A 24,173-nucleotide genomic window follows, 5' to 3' on the forward strand; every position below is an offset into this window, starting at 1 on the left:
TGCTTGGGTAAGTTGTTGTTCGGTTCGCAAACATTGTACCAATGAAACTGATAATCATTAACATAGTATTAGAGCATGACCAATACTAACTATTTTCAAAGTAGTTAACATAGTCCCTTTTTTTATTTTTAACCAATTAAATTTAAGAAAAGTATGTAAAGTAAATTAATTAGACTACGGTGTTTAACAACAACTATCTTTTTTAAATATTAAGTACTTAACTTCTCCACCTCATTAAATTGACCCCAACATAGTGACAAGCTATTCTTTAAACTACAACATTGATGATGCTCTTATGTGCTCTAATTATACTCATACATGGAAACTTGTAATAAAAAATAAAAACAAAGAAGCCCTAAGAGCAACTCCAATACAAGATCCACTCTAAAAAAAGCCTATAATCTCTGTATTATTCCAAAATATACTATATTTTCTTTCATCCACATCATTTTAAGACATTTTACTCTTAAAATTACTCTAATATTAAGCACCTCCAAAAATTGACAGCATGGACCAACACATTATTTAATGAAATTACTAAAAAGTATCACTGGTGTCACTGTTTACCATTCTCCTTAGTGTCATATTGTTATTCGTGTAATTAAGTATCATGTCTCATATAATTTTAAAAAAAAAATAGTTTTTAAAAAATATTGTTAACTAATCGTAAGATGTTACTTATAAAAAGTATTTTTTTTAACCAAAAAATTAATATTTATTAAATCAAACCAGCTACCAAGATAGCTTCCAAACCAGCAAGGACAAAACCCCCACGGGAAACACAGCCAGGAATAGAACCAGCAAAACGAGCTAAAAAGTTAGTCGCCTGGTTCCCAGACCGTTTAACAAAACTAATTGAAATAGGAAACAAAAGAGAGGACTGCATAAGACCAACACAATCCGTAATTAAAAGCCCCACCCGAGACAACAATCGCTTCTTCTGTTGCACAGCTTGTACCAGCAGCAGCGAGTCCGACTCCATAACCACACCAGCAGGCACACCCCCCTCTACCCACCTTCCCTTCACCCAAATGAGCGCCTCCTTCAACGCCATAGCTTCAGCCAAAAACGGGGCGGGTTGACCATAAGTTTTGACCGCCAACGCATCAATGAATAAATCATTATGATCCCGAGCAATCCACCCCAACCTAAGACTATTGTCATCCCCAAAGACACTGGCATCACAATTAACCTTTATTTCACCAAAATAAGGTTTAGCCCATTGCTCACACCCAGAAGTAATTGGACCAGACCTTGGCGACACACCTCTACTTTTCAGCTGAGCATTCTTCCAAGAATCAAGGTAAGTAATTGCAGCATTCACCACTCTCTCTATCGACAACACCTTATTGCTCCAAACCAAGTCATTACGAGCTCCCCAAACTCCCCAAAAAAGCATAGCAAGCCCCTCAATACGATCCACAGGCTGACCCTTACAAACATTATCAAACCAGCTGCCAAACACAACAGCTTCACCCCCAAATCGTTCCTCCCAGCCCCATGTCCAGACAACTCTTAGTAAATGCACAACCAACCATTATATGAAAAATTATCTCATCCTCCCGATTACACATCGGACACAATCTGCTCACATGCACCCTTTTAGACCGCAGAGATACAAGGGTAGGGAGACAATTAGTAAGACCACGCCAAAGAAAAATCTTCATCTTAGGTGGCAACTTCAAGTTCCAAAACATCTCCCAAAAGCCCGAATTGTCTTGAGTATTCCACCTACCATTGCTGTCTTGTAAGGCGCGATAAGCACTTTTAACAGAATAATCTCCACGAGTCTCCAACATCCAATACCAATAATCCTCAACCGAAAACGGAGACAACGGAATGCAACGGATCAAATTAATATCCCTTTGAACAAATAAATCGTGAAGAACTTCCTCATCCCACTGAAGAGAGCCCACTTTTAATAAATTATTGACCTTACAGTCCACATGAGAAGAGATAACATACGGATGTTCCTTGCAAGGAAGCCATGGTTGATTAAGAACCGGTATAGACAAACCGGCTCCAACACGCCATCTCACACCCATTCTAGCCACAGCTTTTGCCTCTAGAATACTCCGCCACACGTAGCTAGGATTAGCACCTAATTCAACATCCAGAAACGAGGAATGGGAGGGTAATACCTATAAAAAGTGTTAGTCACTACTGATGTATAATAACAATACTCTTATTCAATATATCACTCACTTTAATTTTATATATTCACACTAATATTTTTAGAATTCATATATTAATGTAAAATGAATTTGTCATGAGAAAAAAAGTGTAAAATTTGTAATATTGATGAATTGTAATAAAGCTATAAAAAATAGTGTGAAAAATAAATAAAATTTAATAGGTATTTATAATTGAAAAATAAAAATTATATTATTTTTTTTTAATACAAACGATTAAATTCTTTTTTAACTTTATTTATTTATCTTTTTAATTGTTACTTTCAAAAAAAAAAAAAAAATAAAATCAATCACGGTAGTTTGACAGCAAATACGGTGATAGCTGCTGCAATTTGCTCCAATGTATAAGCAACGGTCAAAGTGCGTATCCCCTCACCAATGACCAATGACCATTCCCTGCTAGACACCTTTTCTTAGCCATTGGAGCTGGCTAAGGAAGCATGCGTAGTTGCGTACGTTTCCTATTTCTAAAAGTCAAAAATAGAAAATTGTAATGAAATAAAGGCTTTACTATCAACTACTCAACTATCTGTTTCCATCATTTGGACTACTGAAATCTAAATTTGAATAGTTTCTTGCTCTGGTTTTCAACAGAGTGTTTGTCACAATTAATATTATTCAACAACCATATGCATTTTAAGTGGATGACTTGTCGTCGGACAAGGCAATTATTTACTTGTTAGATTGAGGTACTCAAGCACCATTAATTGGCTGTAGCGGATGCGGATTCAAGATTTAACATTTAAGTTGAGTGGAGGGTATTTTTATTCCTAAGTTAAGAGAGCGATACTTTATTATCTACTAGGCTAATTAAAATTTTTATATCCCGAATTTTGATATGTAATAAATCATGTTTTTTTGTATTTTTTTGTCGTTAAATTTTTTTCCTAAACTATTGAGATTTTTACTATTTGAGTGATTATTTATGTACAAAACCATGCTCTCTAAACTTTGATATCTACCAAATCATGCTCCTCGAACTTTGACATGTACTAAATTATGCCCCCTAAATTTTCATCCATGTTAGATTTTTTTTACTAAAATTGGATAAAAGTCCTTAAATTCAACAATCTCAACAGTTCATGGGGCATTTTTAACGACCATAAAAGTTCAGGGGACATGATTTAGTACATGTCAAAGTTCAGGGGTAAAAATCCTAATTAGCCTATAATATATTAAAAATTATTAACGCAGATTTTCCTTAACTAAATTTGAGCCTCACAATATTGATTTCACACAGAAAAAATAAAAGCTGTAGAAATAAAGATATGAACACAGGGTTTTTTTTTTACGTGATTTTGCAGTTAAAATTCTGCATAATCCACAAGTCAATCTTATTCAGATTTCTGATTATTTTTTTTAAGAACTCTCACATATGAGTTTTTTCGTCCTTTTTTTGCTCTTGTTTGTCACTATTTATAATTACATAGTGGACAATTAATTACAAAGTTAACCGGAATATGTTTACAGCAATTATTCCTAAAATCGTGTGATTTGATTACATATCACGTACTGTAAATGCGGTTTGTTGACCGAGGTTTTCGGCAACTATTAAAATATAATTATAATAAGGAGCTGTAAGAAAGTGAGATGAAGACTTTTTACGTGGTTGGGGCGTTAATGAGCCTTAGTCCACGAGCCACTGCTATTAATGGATGTATTTAATACAGATTCTACACTTGAGAGAATGTTTTTCTCTTAAATACAGAGAATGTTCTTGGTGAGTTTTTACTCTTCTTGCTCTTTTGCAACCAAGATTCTCGACCCCATTAAATGAGCTTTGAGGGGGTATTTATAGTGTTTTGGTGGGGTTATCCCTAGAATTATTCTTACACATGTGTCTGTAAGTATCCATAAAGTTGGGCATTTCCGATGAATATACCATGGGTGATGCATGGTCAAATCCCTAGGTGCTGTAGGGTTTTTATGAAGAATGTCCTTTTTGCCTTGTGATTGACGTGACTCTTCGCAGAGTAGTCGTCGCTAGACTTAAATGATCATTACTGTAGCGCTGCTGTTCGGGGGTTGTGCCGTCAGACTTTATTGCGTGTTACAGTCCCAACACGCTTCCTCCCATGCAGCATTAAATGCGACTTGATTGCTCGGGAAGGACCTGACATATCCCGGAGAGCCTTCACGCTATACTAGTCTCCTGGAGTACCTTGTACTCCGGGTGTCTCCTCCGGGACCCATGCTAACAGCGCTTCCTGGTGGCGCACAAAGACTTAACAAATCCTTCCAAGTTATCTGATCCACGTGTCCTCTCTCGACTGGTCCACGTATTTTAGACGAATTCTGGAGCAACATTTACCCCCCAAGCCTTGTTTACTTAGTAAAAAATAAACCAAGGCTTGTTCAAGTGTCTCCGGTTGACTCCTCGTTTCCCTAGCTCAAGCCTCGAGCGCGTGGGGGCAAATTAAATGATGTCACTTAATGCAGCGATTTGCTTTTTGCAGGAATGTTTCCAGCCGCCTCCTCGGTCTTCTGATACGACTTGGGGGCGCGTGGAGGTGCGTCTGATAATGGCATTAAATGCAGCGATTCGCTTTTGCAGAGGTCGATTCGTTTCACGCCCCATGATTGATGTGGCGCATTGATGGTGTCAGACGGATACTCAAACGTTTCCACCGCCTTAATGGTAGATTGATCTGGTCCGTTGATCTTTGGGAATTCGAATCGTGCGTCTCCCCCACCGTGCGATTGGTAGGTGAAGACGCCTGTTCCTCATGCACTTTTGCCTATAAAAGCCACCACCTTTCCTTCATTTCGGTTACTTTCCATTCCTTGCCATTTCTGCTCGAATTTCCTAGAGAGAAAATTTCTCGAAGTAGCACGAACTGTCTTAATACTCAGACACTTCATTCAATTTTCCAGTGTTTGATTTTACCAGTGCTTCTCAACTCTCACTCAACCACCTTCAGTACCTCCAGTTCAACGATCGACTGTAAGTTTCTTGCATCCTTAAATAACATGCTTATATTTACTTCGCTCGTTTTCTGGGTTCGCACTTAGAGGCTTCTGGGTGCGTGAGTGTTTAAGTTCTTCGAGTTCTGTTTTATGTTTACTGCATTAGTTGTAGAATCGTCGTTTATCATGCCTCTGCTGTAGTTATACAGTTCTGTTTGAAGAGGGCCATGTGTTCTTCGTTTAACAGTTGCTTAGGGCATAAGATGGCTTTTCTCTTTTTTTTTTCTTTCTACGATTTCATTGCACCCGACACTTGTTGAGGGATTCTCTCCAGAGTTTCCCAGGTGACACGTGTCCGGAGGGGGCCTCTTTCCAGCGGTTAGGGGACCCCCACTCCCTTTTTCTCGATTTAGGGTTTGGTATGGGACCTAACTGCTGGGCTTTTCTTTTTCCCTTTTGTTTTTCTCAAAACACAAAATGTCTGCTTCCGGCTCAAAATCTTCTAAGAAGAAAGGGAAAAATATGGCCACGCTGGAGGAGGTTTCTCTGGGACCCGTCGCCCAGGAGGGGTACAAGTCCCGTGCAACTGGTTGGGAAGCGGCCGAGCTTCGGTCGACCCTGACTTGTCCTCACCAGCTGGAGCACATTATTAACGTGGCTGGGATCAAACCCTCTACCTCAGGGACCTTCCACCGGCCTCCTCGTGACTCGGAGACGCCCAATCACAACTATGACGGCTTCGGGGCTTGGAGTCAGACCCATTTGATGGCCGGTGCCATGCTCCCGCTCCAAGATTACTTTGTGAATTTTCTTGTATTTGTCGGCCTTGCGCCATACCAACTTATTCCTCAAGCTTACCGCCTGCTCTCAGGCTTATTCATTTTTTACACCGCCCGTGGCTGGGGGTCTCCCAGCCCGGCGGAAATTTTATATTTTTACGAACTTGTATCCGTCCCCAAAAAAGGGGACAAACTTAAGGATGGTTTTTATGGGTTCCGGATCCACCCTGCTAACGAGGGGGTGGTTCCATACAATAGGCAGACTCATGTTAAGGAGTACCGCCACCGCTTTTTCTTCTCGTCCGGGTTCAGGGCCGTGGACCATCCGGAGCTTCTCACGGAGTGGGTGCGGATCCCACCTTACCAGCGGACGCTTCCCACTCAGGCCTTCCTTCGAAGGGCCCAAGCCTTCGCCTCCTACGACCACGCCGATCTTGATGTCGGGGGCCTAGTCACCACGGAGAATTGCAGGAAGGCCAAATTTATCCTTTCTCATCAATCCGTGGATGACTCCAACCTCTCACGGGTCATCTGCCCCAATGTGAGGGCGCCGGTTGCGGAGAAGGCCTTCCGGGATGAGCTCATTGCTACGGCAGAGAAGAAGTACCAAGATTATCTCTACTGGAAGGCCCAGGAGAAGGCGTACTCTAAGGCCCAGGCCGCCTCTGGGAGAGGGCTTCGCGTGGGGAGTCCGGTGGTGCGAAGGAGCCAAGCCATTGGCGGGAAGTCCGAGGCTAAATTTTTTGACAAGATACTTCAAGAAGAGATTGGGGGTCCTTCCGCCGGGAGACCCCTTCGTCTTGAAGGTTCTTCTGAGAATCAGACTTCCCGGCCTCAGCCTTCAGCCCCCGAACCAAACTCGGGTGCTCCCGGTGCTAGCACTTCCGGTGCCGGCGGTAAGTCTCCCTTGACAATTCGCTATGTTCCTTCCGTTGATGAATATACCAGTCATAGACCCGTAGGGTTCGACGAGCGTCTCCGTAGGTTTAAGATGCCGTCGACCCGGTGGGGGGATCATTTGAAGGAATTTTATTTTACGAACTTAGGAGATTACCGAGGTCGGTCCCGGATGGGCTCCGGCCCTCCGGAACCTATTCCCTTAGGTCCATCGGCTTACATAGCGTCCAACTGGTTTCGGCCCTCGGATAGTTATCTTGGAGATGATGCTGCCAGCATTAAAGTTCAGGACTTTGCTAGGGCCGAATTAGGAAGTTCGGGTAGGAGTAGCTTATTTGCTGCATCTTTTATAAGCGGTTCCTCACGAACTTCTAACACTTGCTTATTTTTTGGAACAGGTACCTCCATGGATGCCATCCTGGAACAGCTTGCCGGGGTTCATACTCCTGTGGCTCCTCCGGCTTTCACCCCCTCTCCCCCGGCCCCTTCCTTGAAGGTCCCTTCCGGCGTCCCCCCCGAAACCATTGACTTAGTGGATGACGAGGAGGTGCTTCCGGGAGAAGGCCAAGGGAAAGGGTGGGACTTCTCGGAGGAAGCCGTTGAGGGTACTGGAGAGCCTCAAGCCCCTCCGGAGGTAGCAGAGGAGGACGAGGAGGAGCCTGAAGTGGCTCTGATTCGCAAGCGTAAGGGCAAGATGATTGCCCAGGACGAGCCGAAGAGGCCTCGGAGGGCCGACACTCCTGCCCACGGCCTAGACGGCGGGGTCTCCCCGATGGAGGAAAATCCTGCTCCTCCCCACATTGATCTTACCCCGATTCCGGGGGATGAGGTGAGGCAGGAGCTTCGCATAGCCAAACACAACTATGCTATGGACGAGTACTCCCGGGGGTATGCTGAAGTGGAGGCCCTTCCTCAACCACTCGGACTACCATAATCCGTGGAACCTCAATCTGGACCCCTTAACGGACTGGTTCCGTCCCCTCCTAGGGCCTACTCTGGCTCCCTGTGCTGCGGAGATGACCGGCGAGTTCGCTTCTCAGCTTACACGCTGTGCGCCCAAGCGGTTTGCCACTTGTGCTTCCCTGAACTCCATTTTCCAGGTCCAGGACCTCAGCCATTCTCTCACAGTGGTAAGTACTTTGCAATTTTTTTGCGTTTCCTTTTTGTTGTTTGTATTTTGTTTTCTTCCTTTGAGAAATTTTTCCTTATACTTCGTTATGGTTTAGCTTGCTGCTGAGGCTGGCCGCCTCTCCAGGAACATCATAAACCATGGCTTCGCTCTGTCCGACTTTGGGGACATGAACGACGTCAGGAAGGTCCTCCAGGACCTCACAACGGAGAGGCAGATCTACCAGGAGGCTGCCGAGCGCCAGGAGGCAGCGGCCAAGGCCAAGGAGGATGAGGCCAAGCGGAGGGAGGCTCAGGCGGAGGCCATGATCCGGGACGAGGCTCAGCGGAGAGACAGGGTGGAGGCCCATCATCAGGAGGAACTAAGGGTTCAAACCGAGGCTGCCGAGAAGGCCAGGCGAGATCTCCGGGAGGCCAGGGAGGCTTTGGATGAAATGGCCGCCAAGGTGAGGTCTTTAGAGGAGACTCACCAGTCGGATATCGAATCCAAGGCCGCTCTAGCTGCGGAGTTGAAGGAGCTTAGGGATTTCAAAGAACAGTCCACCAGGAAGGCCAAGAGGGCCGAGCTCCTTTCTCCTGTTTCCTGCGTCCTGTGCCCGAAGCGCTTTGATGATGGTGTCTACATGGCTTGGGCCACCAATGATCAAAGTATCAAGCTTACTTTTTATCCCAAACCCGAGGACATGATTGCCAGATTCCGGGAAAAGAAGAAGAAGCTTGATGCTGCGCTTGAGGCACGGATTGGACCTCGTCTTCCTCCGCGGGCTGACTGAGCTGCCGTATTATTGACCCAGATTCTACCCGTTCTTCTTATAACTCTTTTTTTTTGTTTGTACATATTTGTTGCTGCCTTAGAACACTTTACATATAGGCGGCAGCTTTTATTTGAAGGGGAGACAGTTATATTTTAAGGCCTGTCCCCGGGCCATTCATATGTATATGACCTACCCTTCGGGCTAGGATATTTTTTTTTTATATATATGCGATCTTTATTTGTCACGCTTAGATATTTTAACCTGTCCTTTGGCTCAGGGTTTTTATACTTATGCTTTTTATTTTTGCGCATATTTTTGACCTGCCCTTTGGGTCAGGATATTTTACTTAGATTGACCTGCCCTTTGGGTCAGGATATTTTACTTAGTTTGTTTTTTGTTTGTCCGTGCGGTATACCCTAGTACCCCCCTGAGTGGCATAGAAACTTTGTTTTTAAGGCACTCAATTTTATTTAATACAGAGGAGGCATAGATTTGGTCGGTACAAACCCTTTGAACAAAATCTAAGTTTAATTCGCTACTGGTAATATTTTCTGAGGTGATCGGCATTCCAGGCTCTTGGGACAGTAGTTCCGTCCATTCTTTTCAGTTTGTAAGTGCCAGCACCGATTTCGTCCTCGATTTCATATGGTCCTTCCCAATTTGGGCCAAGTACCCCCACTCCGGGTTCTTGGGTGGCTGGAAAAACCCTTCTTAGGACCATATCCCCAATAGCGAATTTTTTGTTTTTAACCTTGGAGTTAAAATACTTGGTCACCTTCTTTTGATAAGCAGCCATCCGTATTTGAGACTCATCCCGGAGTTCTTCGACTTGATCCAGAGCTTCTTGGAGCAGGGCCTGATTGGTGGCCGGATCGTAAGTCGTCCTCCTGTGGGATGGGAATAATGTTTCCACCGGGACCATTGCTTCACAACCGTACGCCATTGAAAACGGCGAGTGACCGGTTGTGGTTCTGGGGGTCGTCCGGTAGGCCCACAATACCCTTGGCAATTCTTCAGGCCAGTTATTTTTACGGACGGCCTTCTTTTTCAAGGTGACCTTTAGGATTTTATTGACTGCTTCCGCCTGGCCGTTTGTTTGAGGCCGGGCTACCGCGGAGAAGCTTTTTACCACTCCGTGTTGGTTGCAGAAGTCAGTAAATTCCTCGCAATCAAATTGCTTTCCATTGTCTGAGACTATTTTATGAGGCAAGCCGTATCGACACACTATGTTTTTAATAACAAAGTCCAATGCCTTCTTAGCAGTTATTGTCTTCCTAGGCTCAGCCTCTGTCCACTTGGTGAAGTAGTCCACCGCTACTATTGCATACTTTACTCCTCCTTTTCCCGTAGGTAGAGATCCGATGAGATCTATTCCCCAGACCGCGAAGGGCCAGGGGCTGGTCATCAAAGTGATCTCATTTGGAGGAGCTCTCGGTATGTTCGCGTACCTTTGGCACGAGTCACACTTTTGGTCATAGTCTATACAATCTTTTTTCATTGTTGGCCAGAAGTACCCTTGCCTCAATATTTTCTTTGAGAGGCTGGGTCCTCCCGTATGATCTCCGCAGAATCCTTCATGGACCTCCAGCATGATTTGTCTAGCTTCAGGGTCCGATACACACCTTAAATAAGGCATGCTGAGTCCTCTCCGGTAGAGAATTTGATCCATCATTACATAGCGATGAGCCCGATACTGAATCTTTCGAGACAGTGCCCTCTCTTGGGGCAACTCACCTGTGGTTATGTACTTTATGATGGGGACCATCCAGCTGGGTTCTTGCCCAACCGTTTGTGTGGTCTCTTTTATTTTGATGCTTGGCTCTGCCAAGCGCTCCACTGGTACTACCCCCAGCTCTTCGATTTCGCTGTCCGAGGCTAACTTAGCCAGACAGTCCGCGTGAGCGTTCTTTTCTCGGGGGATTCTTTCTATTTTATAGTCCGTGAATTCGTGGAGTAGTTCTCGGACTATTGTTACGTACGCGGCCATCCTTTCGCCGCGAGTTTGGTATTCTCCGGAAACTTGGTTTACGACCAGCTGAGAATCACTGTAGACTTCCACCCTCTCGGCTCCCACAGCTTTAGCCAATTTTAGCCCTGCTATCAGGGCCTCATATTCGGCTTCATTATTCGAAGCTGTGAAGTTGAATCGGAGTGCTGCCTGGAGCCGCAATCCAGTAGGTGATATCATAGCCACTCCGGCGCCTGAACCGTTCTCATTAGAAGCTCCGTCCACAAATACTCTCCAAGTGGGGATTGGTGGCTCCGGTGTATTGGCTGTCGCCTCGGCTTCATTACATTCGGTGATGAAGTCTGCCAAGGCTTGGCCTTTTATGGAAATCCGGGGCACGTAATGTAAGTCGAACTGACTCAGCTCCATCGCCCACTTGAGGAGCCTTCCGGATGCTTCAGGCTTTTGGAGAACTTGCCAGAGTGGATGATTGGTCAAGATTCTGATCGGATGGGCTTGGAAGTATGGTCTCAATTTCCTCGATGCCATCAGGAGGCAGAATACTAATTTTTCAATAACCGGGTACCTTGTCTCGGCCCCTATCATGCGCTTACTAACATAGTACACGGGGTGCTGAATTTTGTCTTCCTCCCGGACAAGTGCAGCACTGACCGCATGCTCGGAGACGGCCAAGTAAAGGAACAAGTCTTCTCCAAGGACGGGTTTTGATAGGATAGGAGGTTTGGCCATGTGGTCTTTTAACCTTTTGAATGCCTCCTCGCATTCATCTGTCCATTCGAACTTTTGGCATTTCTTCAGTATGTTGAAGAAAGGTATGCACTTGTCCGTGGATCGTGAGATAAAGCGGCTCAGTGCGGCTACCTTTCCGGTCAAACTCTGCACGTCCTTATGTTTCTTGGGGGATGGCATATCCAGGAGAGCTTGGATTTTCTCCGGGTTCGCCTCGATCCCCCTTTGGCTGACTATGAAGCCCAGGAATTTTCCCGACTTGACCCCGAAGGTGCATTTTTTCGGATTGAGCTTCATGCCGTATCTCCGGACGACTTCGAAACATTCCTCTAAGTCGCTTGCATGGCTGTTGCATGCTTTGGATTTGACGAGCATGTCGTCTACATATACCTCCATGTTTCGTCCCAGGAGGCTTTTAAACATCCGGTTAACCATTCTTTGATAGGTTGCTCCGGCGTTTTTCAGTCCGAAAGGCATGACTAGGTAACAGTATACCCCCTTATCGGTCCTGAAGCTAGTGCACTCACAGTCCGCCGTATGCATTTTTATTTGGTTGTACCCGGCATAGGCATCCATGAAAGACAACAGCTTAAATCCGACGTGGCGTCTACCATCGATCGATCCCGGGCGGCGGAAAGGCCCTTTGGGCAGGCTTTGTTTAGATCTGTGAAATCTATACAAACCCGCCAAGTCCCGTTCGGCTTGGGCACCAGGACAGGATTGGCCAGCCATTCCGGATAATATACGTCGCGGATCATGCCATTGGACAAAAGTTTGTCCACCTCTTTCTCTAAGGCCTCGGCTTTCACCGAGTCGAGCGGGCGTCTCTTTTGCTGTACAGGGGGCATGTCCGGGTTGACATTGAGTACATGGGTGATGACATGAGGGCTGATGTCGGTCATGTCTTCTTGGCGCCATGCGAAAATGTCGATGGCGCCCTTCAGTGTTTTTATTATTTTATCCTTTTCCTCCGGATCCAGGCTCCTCCCTATCCGGAGTACTTTTGTGGAGTCGTCGTCGTACAATGGTATTTATTCGACGTCCTCCATTGGTTCCACGACCCTTTCGGACCCTATGCGAGGATCCAACTCGTCCTCTTCAGCCTTTTCTATCTCAGGAGGCCCCCGGACCATGAGTACTGGCAAGTGGGTGGCAACATTGTAACATTGCCTGGCCTCTCCTTGATTTCCCCTCACCGTTCCGACTCCGGCTTCCTGGGTAGGGAATTTTAGGCATAGATGTCGGATTGAAGTAATTGCACCAAAGTCGACGAGGGCCGGTCGGCCTAAGATTGCGTTGTACGCTGTTGGACAGTCTACCACCACGAAGGTGCAATACTTGAATGTGCTTTGGGGGGTATCGGGACACAATGTAACCGGGAGCCTGACTTTTCCCATCGGGATTAGCGTCGTCCCGTTAAACCCTGTGAGCTGCGATCCACTAGGCGAGAGGTCCCGGTCGGTCAACCCTATCGCAGTGAAGGCTTCTTTGAAGAGCAGGTTCACGGAACTCCCATTGTCAATCAGGACCCTAGCCACCACCTTATTTGCGATGGGGGTCTCTATGACCAGCGGGTCGTGGTGAGGAAAACGCACCGCCTTGGCGTCTTCTTCCGTGAACGTTATGGGTTGGTCCATTAGCCGAGGCCTTTGAGCCGGGAGTTGAGTGACCTCCCACACCTCACTGTGTCTTGCGGCCTCGGCATATCTTTTTCGCTCCTTGCGAGTGTTTCCTCCGATATGGGGACCTCCGGAGATCATGGCTACCCGTCCATTAGGCCGGGGCGGTAGTCCGGGTATATGCTGGGTGTCACCTGCGGGAGCAGCTGGAGGCAATACTCCTGCTGTACCCCCTGGTGTTCCCGGAGGCATACCTTCTGCCACCTGCCCTGGATTAAGGTGGGGCAACCTATTTTTGATCCACTCATAGAGGTGGCCCAAACGGATCAAATTCTCAATCTCGTCTTTGAGATTTTTACACTCATTGGTGCTATGACCAATGTCGTTGTGGTACTCGCACCTTTTACTCGGATCTCTCCGGGAGCTGTCTTTGTACAATGGCTGTGGTCTCCGGTAGTGCGTATTCTGCCTTGTGGCAAAATATACACGTTCCTGAGAGTCCGTGAGCTCTGTGTACTGGGTGTATTGGGGTGTGTACCCCTTCTTTTGGCGCTTCTCTCCCGTTCGGGTGCTGCCCTTGGAAGACCTTTTGCTCCTCGACCCTTGGGTAGGGCCTGTTAAGCTAGCAGTCGGGGCAGCTTGTGAAGGAGCCCGTCCATTCACCCCGGACGGGTTGCCGTAATGGGAAGATGCCGGGGCCAAAGCCTGGCCCTGGTTGTATCCGGGAGTAGCAGAGAACTGTATGCCACTTACCGGAGGAGTCGCGGTCGGGACAGTACCCGAGGGCGACACTCCTGGCATGTATCCCGCTATCCCGGTGGGATAATAGCCTCCGTAAGCCACGATCTGGGCTTCTTCGAGGTTAATATATTTTTGGACTCGCTTCTGGAAGTCCTGAAGGCTAGCGCCGCCTTCGCCGTAATTCGTTCCAGAAGGGAGTCCCAGTGCAGATTCCTGCTTGGAGAAGTGCAAGCTGTTGTCCGTCGTCGACCTTCTTGGTCTTCGAGGCTTCCTCTCGGAACCTCTTGATGTAATTTTTCAAGGTCTCGGTGGGCAGTAGCTTGATGTTGGTCAAGGCACTAACCTCCAAGTTGACCTTCCTGGCAGCGACAAATTGTCTCCGGAAGTTGGTTTGGAGTTTGTTCCAACAACCCACCGATCCTGGTTCCAATTTCTTGAACCATTCCTCTGCCGATCCGCTCAGAGTGAGGGGGAAGCATAAGCATTTGGCGTCATTGCTGACCCGCATGACTGTCATGACTCGGTTGAATCGTGACAAGTGATCACTGGGGTCAGAATTCCCAGTATATGCCGCCATTTCGGGCATCTTGAAGTTTTTAGGGAGCTCCGCCTCCAGGATATGTTTGGCGCAAGGCTCCCGATCCTCACTGTCCGAGTCGGAGTCGTCTCCCTTTTGCCTCCGGGAGACTCGAGCAATATCTTTTCGAAGTATGGCAAGTTCTGCCATAATCCCTTCGTTTACAGTACCCGAGGAGACTACGGGCCTGTATCTTTTTTGGTCAAGGTGATCCCGGAGGTCACCTTGATTCCCATTGATTTGATTTCTCAGGTCAATGGGTGGACATTTCTGTCCTCTCCTTCCTCTACCCCCCGGTTCCTGGTGCACGGAAACGCTTTTCCGGTCCCCTCGATCCTGAGGGCCAAGACTCCCTCTTTGGGGCTTGCCCCTCTGCGGACCTTTCCCTTTAGGGAAATCCGAGCGGACCTTTCGCGGATCCTGCACCTTTTTCTTTCGACCAGGGGCAGAAATAGGGTTTTTTGTTTGGTTTTCCTCAGCAGGGTGCCTTATAGGGCTAGGTTCCCTAGGCCTTTGCTGCTGGGAATTAGGCGAAGACGTTGCTGGCTCCCCGTCGAGCCCAGCGGCCATCGCCTTGGGATGCACGTGGATACCAGCTGCCTCCATGGCTTTCTGCATGGCTAGCATCACTTCCTGCATTTTTTGATTTTGCGCTTTCTGAGCTTCGATCTCGGCTTCATGATCGATAGCTTTTTGTCTAAGGAGCACCAGCTCCGAGTAGCTTCCTCCGTCATAGGCATACTCGTCGAGGTGTTCCTCGTAGTTTTCATCGGGAACTATTTCTTCTTCTTCCTCGGACTCCTCTGCTGCCCTTGAGGCTACATCTTCCTCATTGGGGTCTTGAGCGTCTTCCAGAGGGCGAGGATGACGTGTAGCTCTTGTCTCCACCATTGTCGTGAAGTTAAATGCTTGTTGTGAAGCAGCTTTCCTCAGCTCTCAATGAAAGCACCAAAATGTTGACCGAGGTTTTCGGCAACTATTAAAATATAATTATAATAAGGAGCTGTAAGAAAGTGAGATGAAGACTTTTTACGTGGTTGGGGCGTTAATGAGCCTTAGTCCACGAGCCACTGCTATTAATGGATGTATTTAATACAGATTCTACACTTGAGAGAATGTTTTTCTCTTAAATACAGAGAATGTTCTTGGTGAGTTTTTACTCTTCTTGCTCTTTTGCAACCAAGATTCTCGACCCCATTAAATGAGCTTTGAGGGGGTATTTATAGTGTTTTGGTGGGGTTATGCCTAGAATTATTCTTACACATGTGTCTGTAAGTATCCATAAAGTTGGGCATTTCCGATGAATATACCATGGGTGATGCATGGTCAAATCCCTAGGTGCTGTAGGGTTTTTATGAAGAATGTCCTTTTTGCCTTGTGATTGACGTGACTCTTCGCAGAGTAGCCGTCGCTAGACTTAAATGATCATTACTGTAGCGCTGCTGTTCGGGGGTTGTGCCGTCAGACTTTATTGCGTGTTACAGTCCCAACACGCTTCCTCCCATGCAGCATTAAATGCGACTTGATTGCTCGGGAATGACCTGACATATCCCGGAGAGCCTTCACGCTATACTAGTCTCCTGGAGTACCTTGTACTCCGGGTGTCTCCTCCGGGACCCATGCTAACAGCGCTTCCTGGTGGCGCACAAAGACTTAACAAATCCTTCCAAGTTATCTGATCCACGTGTCCTCTCTCGACTGGTCCACGTATTTTAGACGAATTCTGGAGCAACACGGTTTATAATTTGAAAATCGTATAGCTGTGATTTTCCCGCTTTTACTGGGTCAAAATAATCGTGTATTAAACACATCTTTAGCTGTTGTATCTGGAGATGTCTCGACAGAAACTTGGTTACATTGATCCCAATAGCGAGCTGGGGCCATTCTTCTGTTCAAGGTCGACAATGTATGTCTGGTGTTGATCACGGTTCTTATCCTCAAAGAATTCTTCGAGGCTCACTTGAATGCTCTCTTCTGGCTCACCAGGATTGTAAGCCTTGCTGACGCTAACGTGATGAAGTAGCGAGATGGTCACCTCGCTTGCTTGTTCTAGAGCCGATCCGACTTTTACACTTAGTTTGTTCATTGTACGCTAAGCACCTCCATGATTGATACGGGTCGCTTTCTTTGGTGTCTTGCTGTTTGCATTTAGCGGTATATAGTTTCTTGCTAATATACTAAGTGCCAGTTTGTACATTGATTCCTCGCCTAAGACCTTACAGTCAGCGTATTACAAATATACTCTGATACTTGTGTAATTAATGAGTTATTCCATAAAAAGCAATGACATCGATTCACATTCCCTTTATCTTGACACGTGTCCTCTCGCCGAATTTTGGGTATAACAAAAATGGATAAAAAATTATATTTTTTATATTATTAAATATAACTTAAAGTAAAAAAGTAACAATAAAATAGTTGGCTTCATTGGTTAAGGTACTAAATACAAATTTTATTAATAGGAATTTAAATTTTAGAAATATCTTTTTCAAAAAATAAATTTTAAAAATTAAAAATAAAATTGCACAAGTTGAGATTTGAACATTTAAATGCCATGAATCCATAAGCTAGCTTAACCACTAAACTAAAACTAATAATTTTCAAATAAATACAAATTTTAATTTTTAATGAAGAAAAAACAATTTAGTAAGGGAAATTTGAATTTCTATGCTTACATTATCTTAAAATTTGTTTCCTACACTTATACTTACCAATATTTTTAATATATGACAACTTTATTATTTTTCCCAAAATACCCTCCCCCAATTACATCAACTCCTCTCTTCCCATCTTTTCCCTAAACGTAAAATGGACCCATCGGGCCCAAAGAATCGGACCTGTCGGGCCCATCGGGCCCAAGGAATCGGGCCCCATCGGACAGAGCCATCGGGCCATCGGGCCCATCGACCTCATCGGGCCCAAGGAATCGGGCCCCATCGGACCCCTATATCAGGCCATCGGGCCCATCGAGTTGTCATCTTCAACCTCCAGCCATGCCCCCATCGGACCCGACCATCGGACGGGCATCGAACCCGATTAAAAAAATTCCATTTTCGACAAATCTCTTCCTAATCTTCTTAAATCTAACCTTAACTAACAGATTTCACACAAAATTACAACATATTATTCTATTTCATGAATTTAAGCACAAAAAATTAAAGGAAAAAATTGAAAAAATCACTAAAAAAATTGAGGGGGGCGGTCGGCGTGGGTGATATGGGTTGAGGGGGGCGGTTGGCCGTGGGTCACGTAGTCCGGTCGGCCGTGGGTGGTCTGCCGTGGGTGTGTGGTCTGCGTGTGTGGGTGCGGCACCGAGCGAGAGAGAAAGAGAGAAAGAGAGAAAGAGAGGCGAAAGAGAGAGAGGGCATCAGGTTTCAAATGGGGGGGGGGGGTATTGTGGGAATTAAGAAAATGTTATCCCATTTTACCAATATCCCCTATTTTAAATTTAGGGGAAAAATTATCCCCTAATGCAAGCATAGAAATTCAAATTTCCCTTTAATAATCTATATCAACATACTCACAAATCAATTAATGGGCATGCTCACCATAAATACAACTTTTAATTAAAAATATATTATAAGAAAATACATATATATAAGAAAAATACTAAAGGGTACGCATGGTGCCTAGCACTGTTATGAAGTATAATATTACTATTGGTGCAACCCAATATCAGATCCCACTTGCTTTACTTTAATAAATATTATAGAAAATTATTAAATCGTGGTACTATGTACCATGAGTGTCTCATAGGCTCATAGCAATACTCTCTCTATGTATGTTTATTTCTATTTTAGAGGACTGAGTGCCCCTCGCCTTTCTATGTGCGTCCCCTTGCTAATTATCCCTTACCATTGTCAGAATTTAGTTTGTAAGGGACGCCAAACCCACAGATGATAGCACTGCAGTAAAACTCTCATAATTTTAAAGCTGTTATGGCTGCGAGAGCCTTATCCTCGACCCACTTTGTGAAGTAGTCCACAACGACTACGACATACTTTACTCCTCCTTTTTCTTTTGGCAATTCACCAATTAAATCTATGCCCCAAATCACAAATGGCCAAGGGCTAGTGATTGAGTTTAATTGGCTTGGTGCCCCAAATTACTTTTTTACTTTTTTAAACCAAACAAATGTTTTCTTTAATAGCTATTTTTTTTTTCAAATATAATAACTCACATTTTTCTTTCAAGCGCTTTTTTTATTTTTTATTTTTTTAAAAAAAATATCACATAATTTAAAGAATGATAACTCTAAAATCACACATCTTTTTTTATATATAAAAAAAAAAAAAACCACACGATTTTTCTTTTTTTCTTTATTAGCTATTTTTTTTCTTCCAAATATCACATAATTTTAAAAATGATAACTCACACATTTATTTTTCATTCACTTACTAATTAAATTCTCTCTCTCTCTCTCTCTCTCTCTATATATATATATATATATTATCTTTATATATTAAAAGTGTTTATCTAACGGCATTTCTTAGTTTAACATTCTTGGTTTAACAGAATATACTTAAAAATAAAAGAATATTCTGTTAAATTTAACGATTAGGTTTGATCTCCCGTTAAAAAATAAACCCAATAATTAAACCCAAAAAATTAAACAATCTTTTAAATAAACAATCTTTTAAATATTAATAATCTCTTTTTAAATTAAAAAAATCATCTTAGCCACATATCTCTCTAACAAACCTATCTGGGAGAATATTAATAATTTTTTTATTTATTTTTTAAAAAAGAAAAATATACATAAAATATCTAGAAAAGATAATATAAAAGAAGATTGATTGTGTTAGCTTAGAGATTTTTTGGCTTAAAAAAAAAAGATGAAATGGGCTGTAATTATAGTCTTTACCTTATATGTTTGTGCTTATTTTTAGTTTTATTTTTAATTTTACCACCAAGAGGAGAAGGTTGAAAAATATTAGAATATGAAAATATTATTGGTGCTTATTAGTAATTTGCAAAGAATGTGAAAGTCTATAAATATATAGTTGTGTAGCTATTATTAGATTTGAAATGAGATAATAGAACTTTTTTCAATTAGAAGATTAATGTACATTTTACTATTAATAACATACATTATTATAACACAACTATGTTTTACTTACTAAATATACTGACACATATTTTATTTTTATAAAACAAATCGTTCAAATAATTATACTATTTTAATTATTAATTATATATTATATATATTAAAAGTGCCTATCTAACGGCATTTCTTGGTTTAACATTCTTGGTTTAACAGAATATACTTAAAAATAAAAGAATATTCTGTTAAATTTAACGATTAGGTTTGATCTCCCGTTAAAAAATAAACCCAATAATTAAACAAAAAAATTAAACAATATTTTAAATAAACAATCTTTTAAATATTAATAATCTCTTTTTAAATTAAAAAAATCATCTTAGCCACATATCTCTCTAACAAATCTATGCAATAATTAAAAAAAAAAAATGGGCTGTAATTAGTATTTACCTTATATGTTTGTGCTTATTTTTAGTTTTATTTTTAATTTTACCACCAAGAGGAGAAGGTTGAAAAATATTAGAATATGAAAATATTATTGGTGCTTATTAGTAATTTGCAAAGATTAATGTACATTATTATAACATACATTATTATAACACAACTATGTTTTACTTACTAAATATACTGACACATATTTTATTTTTATAAAACAAATCGTTCAAATAATTATACTATTTTAATTATTAATTAAAATAAAAAACTAAAATGTTAAATAAAACTAACACTACGTGACTTGGCACGTAACAATCACCTAGTATATATATATATATATATGAGTGTGCATTATGGGTCGTACTGAATAGATATTACTGTTATGAGTTAGGTATCACTCAAGTGGAAATGTAACTAAGCAATCTATCATTTATAATCGTAAGTCATGCTGCAGAGTCGTAAGTCGTGCTGATTCTTGTGAGAACATTGCTTAAAGTTGTCTTTAATTTTGATGATGCTTAACTTATAGCAGGAACCCTAATGGTATAGAAAAATTGTATAAAAATAAGTTAATAATGTTAACTCATTGCTTGATTTGTTTTTTGGTAAGCTAAATTGATAGTGAGTTAGTGAGATACGGTGATGACAACAGATGATAAATAATGATGAGAATAATTTTAAATAATTAAGATATAAAAAAGAGTGTTATATGGATCATGTCGGACTAATTTCATAATAAAAAAAAGATTTTGTACTTACATGTCAAGCTAACATGTTTGTACACTTAATTTTTCATATTATTCAAATAAAAATTATATAAAAATTAGTATTGCGAATTGCGTTAACTAGTTTATATATATTTGAAAGAAATGAATAATTCAAACGAGGTGATGCCATTCACTAGTTAGTTTCGTTACTCCAGAAGAAAAGTCCCATAATTCACTCTATAAAAAGTGCTTCCAACACAACCAGTTCTTTTCACCAAACACAAGCACAAGCAGTACTCTGCACACATATAACTATCTAGCTAGCTTGCTGTAAAACTATGTTCACCAACGTAGTAAACTATTTTGGGCTTCACCTCTTTGACATCTTCATTCTTCTCTTTGTAGCAGCTTTCACCTTGATATGGTTCCAATGGATAACCAAGAAGTTATCATCAGTACCATTGGCACCCCTACCACCAGGCCCTCGAGGCTTGCCCATAGTTGGATACTTTCCTTATCTGAGCCAAAACCTTCACATAGACCTAACAGCTTTGGGTGAGGTTTATGGTCCAATTTACAAGTTTTGGATGGGAACCAAACTATGTGTAGTCATCAATTCGCCACAGCTAGTCGCCCAAGTGGGTCGTGAACAAGACATAATATTTTCCAACCGTGATGTTGGTGTCTCTGCCTCAATCATCAGTCAAGGGGGCCTTAACATTTCTTTCCAACCGTATGGTACAGATTGGAAGAAGCTGCGAAAGATCTTAGTTCGCGAAATGTTAAATAATTCTGTGCTTGATAATCTAACAGAGCTGAGGAGACAAGAGGTGAGAAAATCAGTGAAGTGTATCTATGAAAAGAGGGAAAGCCCTGTTAATATAGCACTCTTTACGTACCAAACGACCATTAATTGTGTTATAGGCATGACGATTGGTACTTCATTAGAAGAAAATGAGTCGGTCAGCCATGTTGATGGTTCTAAGTTTAAGAAGGCAGTAGAGGAACTCTTTGAGTTGCTAGCGAAACCTAATATCTCTGATATTTTTCCGATGCTTAAGTGGTTTGATATACAGAAAATTGGAAGAGATACAGAGAGGATTAATCAAGTGTTCGAAATGGTATTTGATGATGCTATTGCTAAGAAGAAGAAGAAGGCCATGAAAACTAATGGTAATTATAGTCCCATCCTCAAGGAATCCACCACCAAGGACATTCTACAATCCCTTGTCGAGCTTCATCTTCAACCTCAAGATAAGGATACTTATATTACCATACCCGAAATCAAAGCAATACTTATGGTACGTACATAATCAACTATATGCGAAATTTCAATTATTTATGTGTCTAAAATTACATTTTATGTTTAAGCTATGAAAACAATATATATATATTCTCAAAATCAATTAATTTGGAATAGTAAAAGAGGAGAATTTGTCATGACATTTCATAATATTTATTTTATTAATTTATATATGTTTTAACTTTTTGGGTAAAATTGTTTAAAATATGTATTGTTATATCCTTCAAGATATTAATTTATGATAAATATATAAACACTACAAAAAATAATTACTTTTAGTAATAATCTTTTAGTCACAACATAAATTTTTTGTTACTAAATGTAATTTTTCGTCACAACAAAAAATTATTTGTGATTGTGACTAAAATATAGCATTTAAATACAAGTTGTCACTAATTTAAAGTTTTAGTCACAACAAATATGGTGATTACAAACACATTTAATCACAACAAATTATAATTTTTATGATTAATACTGTAGCCGCGAACTTTATAATTACAAAAAATGTTGTTTCGTAATTATTTATTCACAATTTTTTAATTTTAATCACAAATTTTAATGCCACTAAAACTAATAACTTTTGAAGTGATATATATAATTGTGGTAATACTACTTAATTATTCAATTTATTGCACTTGACCCCACAAATTGAAATTTTAACAGCGAAACCCTCCTAACTTCAATTATGTGATAGTATTCACTGTTCCATCTAAACAAATTCTATTAAATAATTAAAATAAAAAAGAACTAATAAAAAATAACAAAAACTACTTGGAAAATCTAATCAAGCGATTTTCTTTCTCCAAAAACTCTGGCCGCCCTGAAAAATTCCTTCTCTTTTTCTGGGTTTGTTTCCTAAAAAAATTCCTTAAATTGTAAACTGTTAATAAAACCTCAAATTCCTAAAACTACCATCCAGGTCTGAAAAAAAAAATCTTCCAGATCTAGATCCATCAAAAAGAGAGGGAAGAAATTTGAGAGTGAGCCCGAGAAAGAGGGGGTTTTGCGTAGTGCAGCTGGGTCGCCTTTCTGGGCACTAAACCACCTCACTGTCCTTGTTAATCTCTTGCTGTGAGCCATTGAAAATGGAATTGAAAAAAAAAAAAAAAGAAAAAGAAAGAAAAGAATCTATAAGGACAAAGAAAATTAAACAATTTTTTTTTTTAATTTTTATTTTTGAATTATTTTGTAGTATTTAAATAATATAAATGATGTGGATTAATAAAAATATGTGACTGACAGTGAATAATCTTTTGATGTATTTTCAAATAGGATATCTTCGTGGCAGCTACAGATACTATCACAACATCCGTAGAATGGGCAATGACAGAAATTATGAGGAATCCAAACGTTTTGAATAAAGTAAATGAAGAACTAAAGCAAGTTGTGGGATTGAACAACACCCTAGAAGAGTCTCATTTGTCCAAACTAACATACTTGAATGCAGTTTATAAGGAGACATTACGAATACATCCACCTGGGCCTTTTTTAATACCTCGTTCTTCAAGCCAATCTACTATTGTTGGTGGTTATACTATACCCAAAGGGACTGCAATTTTTCTCAATGTATGGTCTATACAAAGAGATCCTAGTGTATGGGAAAATCCTTTGGAATTTCTCCCTGAAAGGTTCTTGATGAGTGGTATTAATGGATCAAGCAATAATGGGGGTAATAATAATGAATATAACTTTTCAGGTAACACTTTTGATTATATTCCATTTGGAACAGGAAGAAGAATATGTCCGGGAGCTTCTTTAGGGGAGAGGATGTCGCTCATTATATTGGCTTCTTTCTTGCACTACTTTCATTGGAAATTACCTAATGATACTGAGCTTGAACTATCTGACAAGTTTGGGCTTGCTCTTAAGAAAAGAGTCCCTTTAATAGCTATTCCTACACCCAAATATTCTGATTTAGAGCTATACACTACTATTTCTAATTAAATCTTATGTATTATATATATAAAGAGATGCAAAATATTAGTAAGCATATGGGTCCGTACGGAGCATGAGTATGTCGACCACAATAAAATGTATCGTACTTAATAAATAAAAAATGACGAGAGATTCAATAAATCTTTATCTGTTTGTGCACCACCTAAGCACTTTTTGTTTCAAACACTTTCTTTTAATGCAAAATAGCCTCCAACACCTACTAGTGTATATATCATCAACAATATATATTGTGGCGTAACTATTAATCTGTCAGCATAAAAACTTGTTATAATACTTATTTGCATCAATTTACATACAAAGCGTCACAAGATGGGATGCATTTTTTTTTCCTTTTCATCAGATGGTTGCATTAGTTATGCTGGCACTAACCTATGTCTGATAGAGAAGAAAAGTTGGAAGAAAGAGAAAAAAGGAAGAGAAAAGTGAAAAGAAGAGATA

At 41.5% G+C, this 24,173-nt stretch overlaps 2 protein-coding genes across 2 annotated transcripts; one reads left to right on the forward strand and one right to left on the reverse strand.

The window, feature by feature from the left end:
- Nucleotides 1-718: 718 nt before the first annotated feature.
- LOC115717981 (uncharacterized) lies at nucleotides 719-2,613 on the reverse strand. Its single transcript, XM_030646951.1, has 3 exons — nucleotides 2,569-2,613; nucleotides 1,609-2,141; nucleotides 719-1,514 (listed from the first exon to the last, which is right to left on the reverse strand). The coding sequence occupies exons 1-3, from the start codon at nucleotides 2,611-2,613 to the stop codon at nucleotides 719-721; spliced, it is 1,374 nt and encodes a 457-aa protein (XP_030502811.1).
- Nucleotides 2,614-20,456: 17,843 nt separating this feature from the next.
- On the forward strand, nucleotides 20,457-23,855 carry LOC115715647 (labd-13Z-ene-9,15,16-triol synthase, chloroplastic). Its single transcript, XM_030644307.2, has 2 exons — nucleotides 20,457-21,777; nucleotides 23,052-23,855. Exons 1-2 carry the CDS (start codon nucleotides 20,815-20,817, stop codon nucleotides 23,721-23,723), a joined length of 1,635 nt encoding a protein of 544 aa, XP_030500167.2. The 5' UTR covers nucleotides 20,457-20,814; the 3' UTR covers nucleotides 23,724-23,855.
- Nucleotides 23,856-24,173: the final 318 nt, after the last annotated feature.

This window comes from Cannabis sativa, chromosome 5, assembly GCF_029168945.1.
Source record: "Cannabis sativa cultivar Pink pepper isolate KNU-18-1 chromosome 5, ASM2916894v1, whole genome shotgun sequence".
Taxonomy (NCBI): Eukaryota; Viridiplantae; Streptophyta; class Magnoliopsida; order Rosales; family Cannabaceae; genus Cannabis; species Cannabis sativa.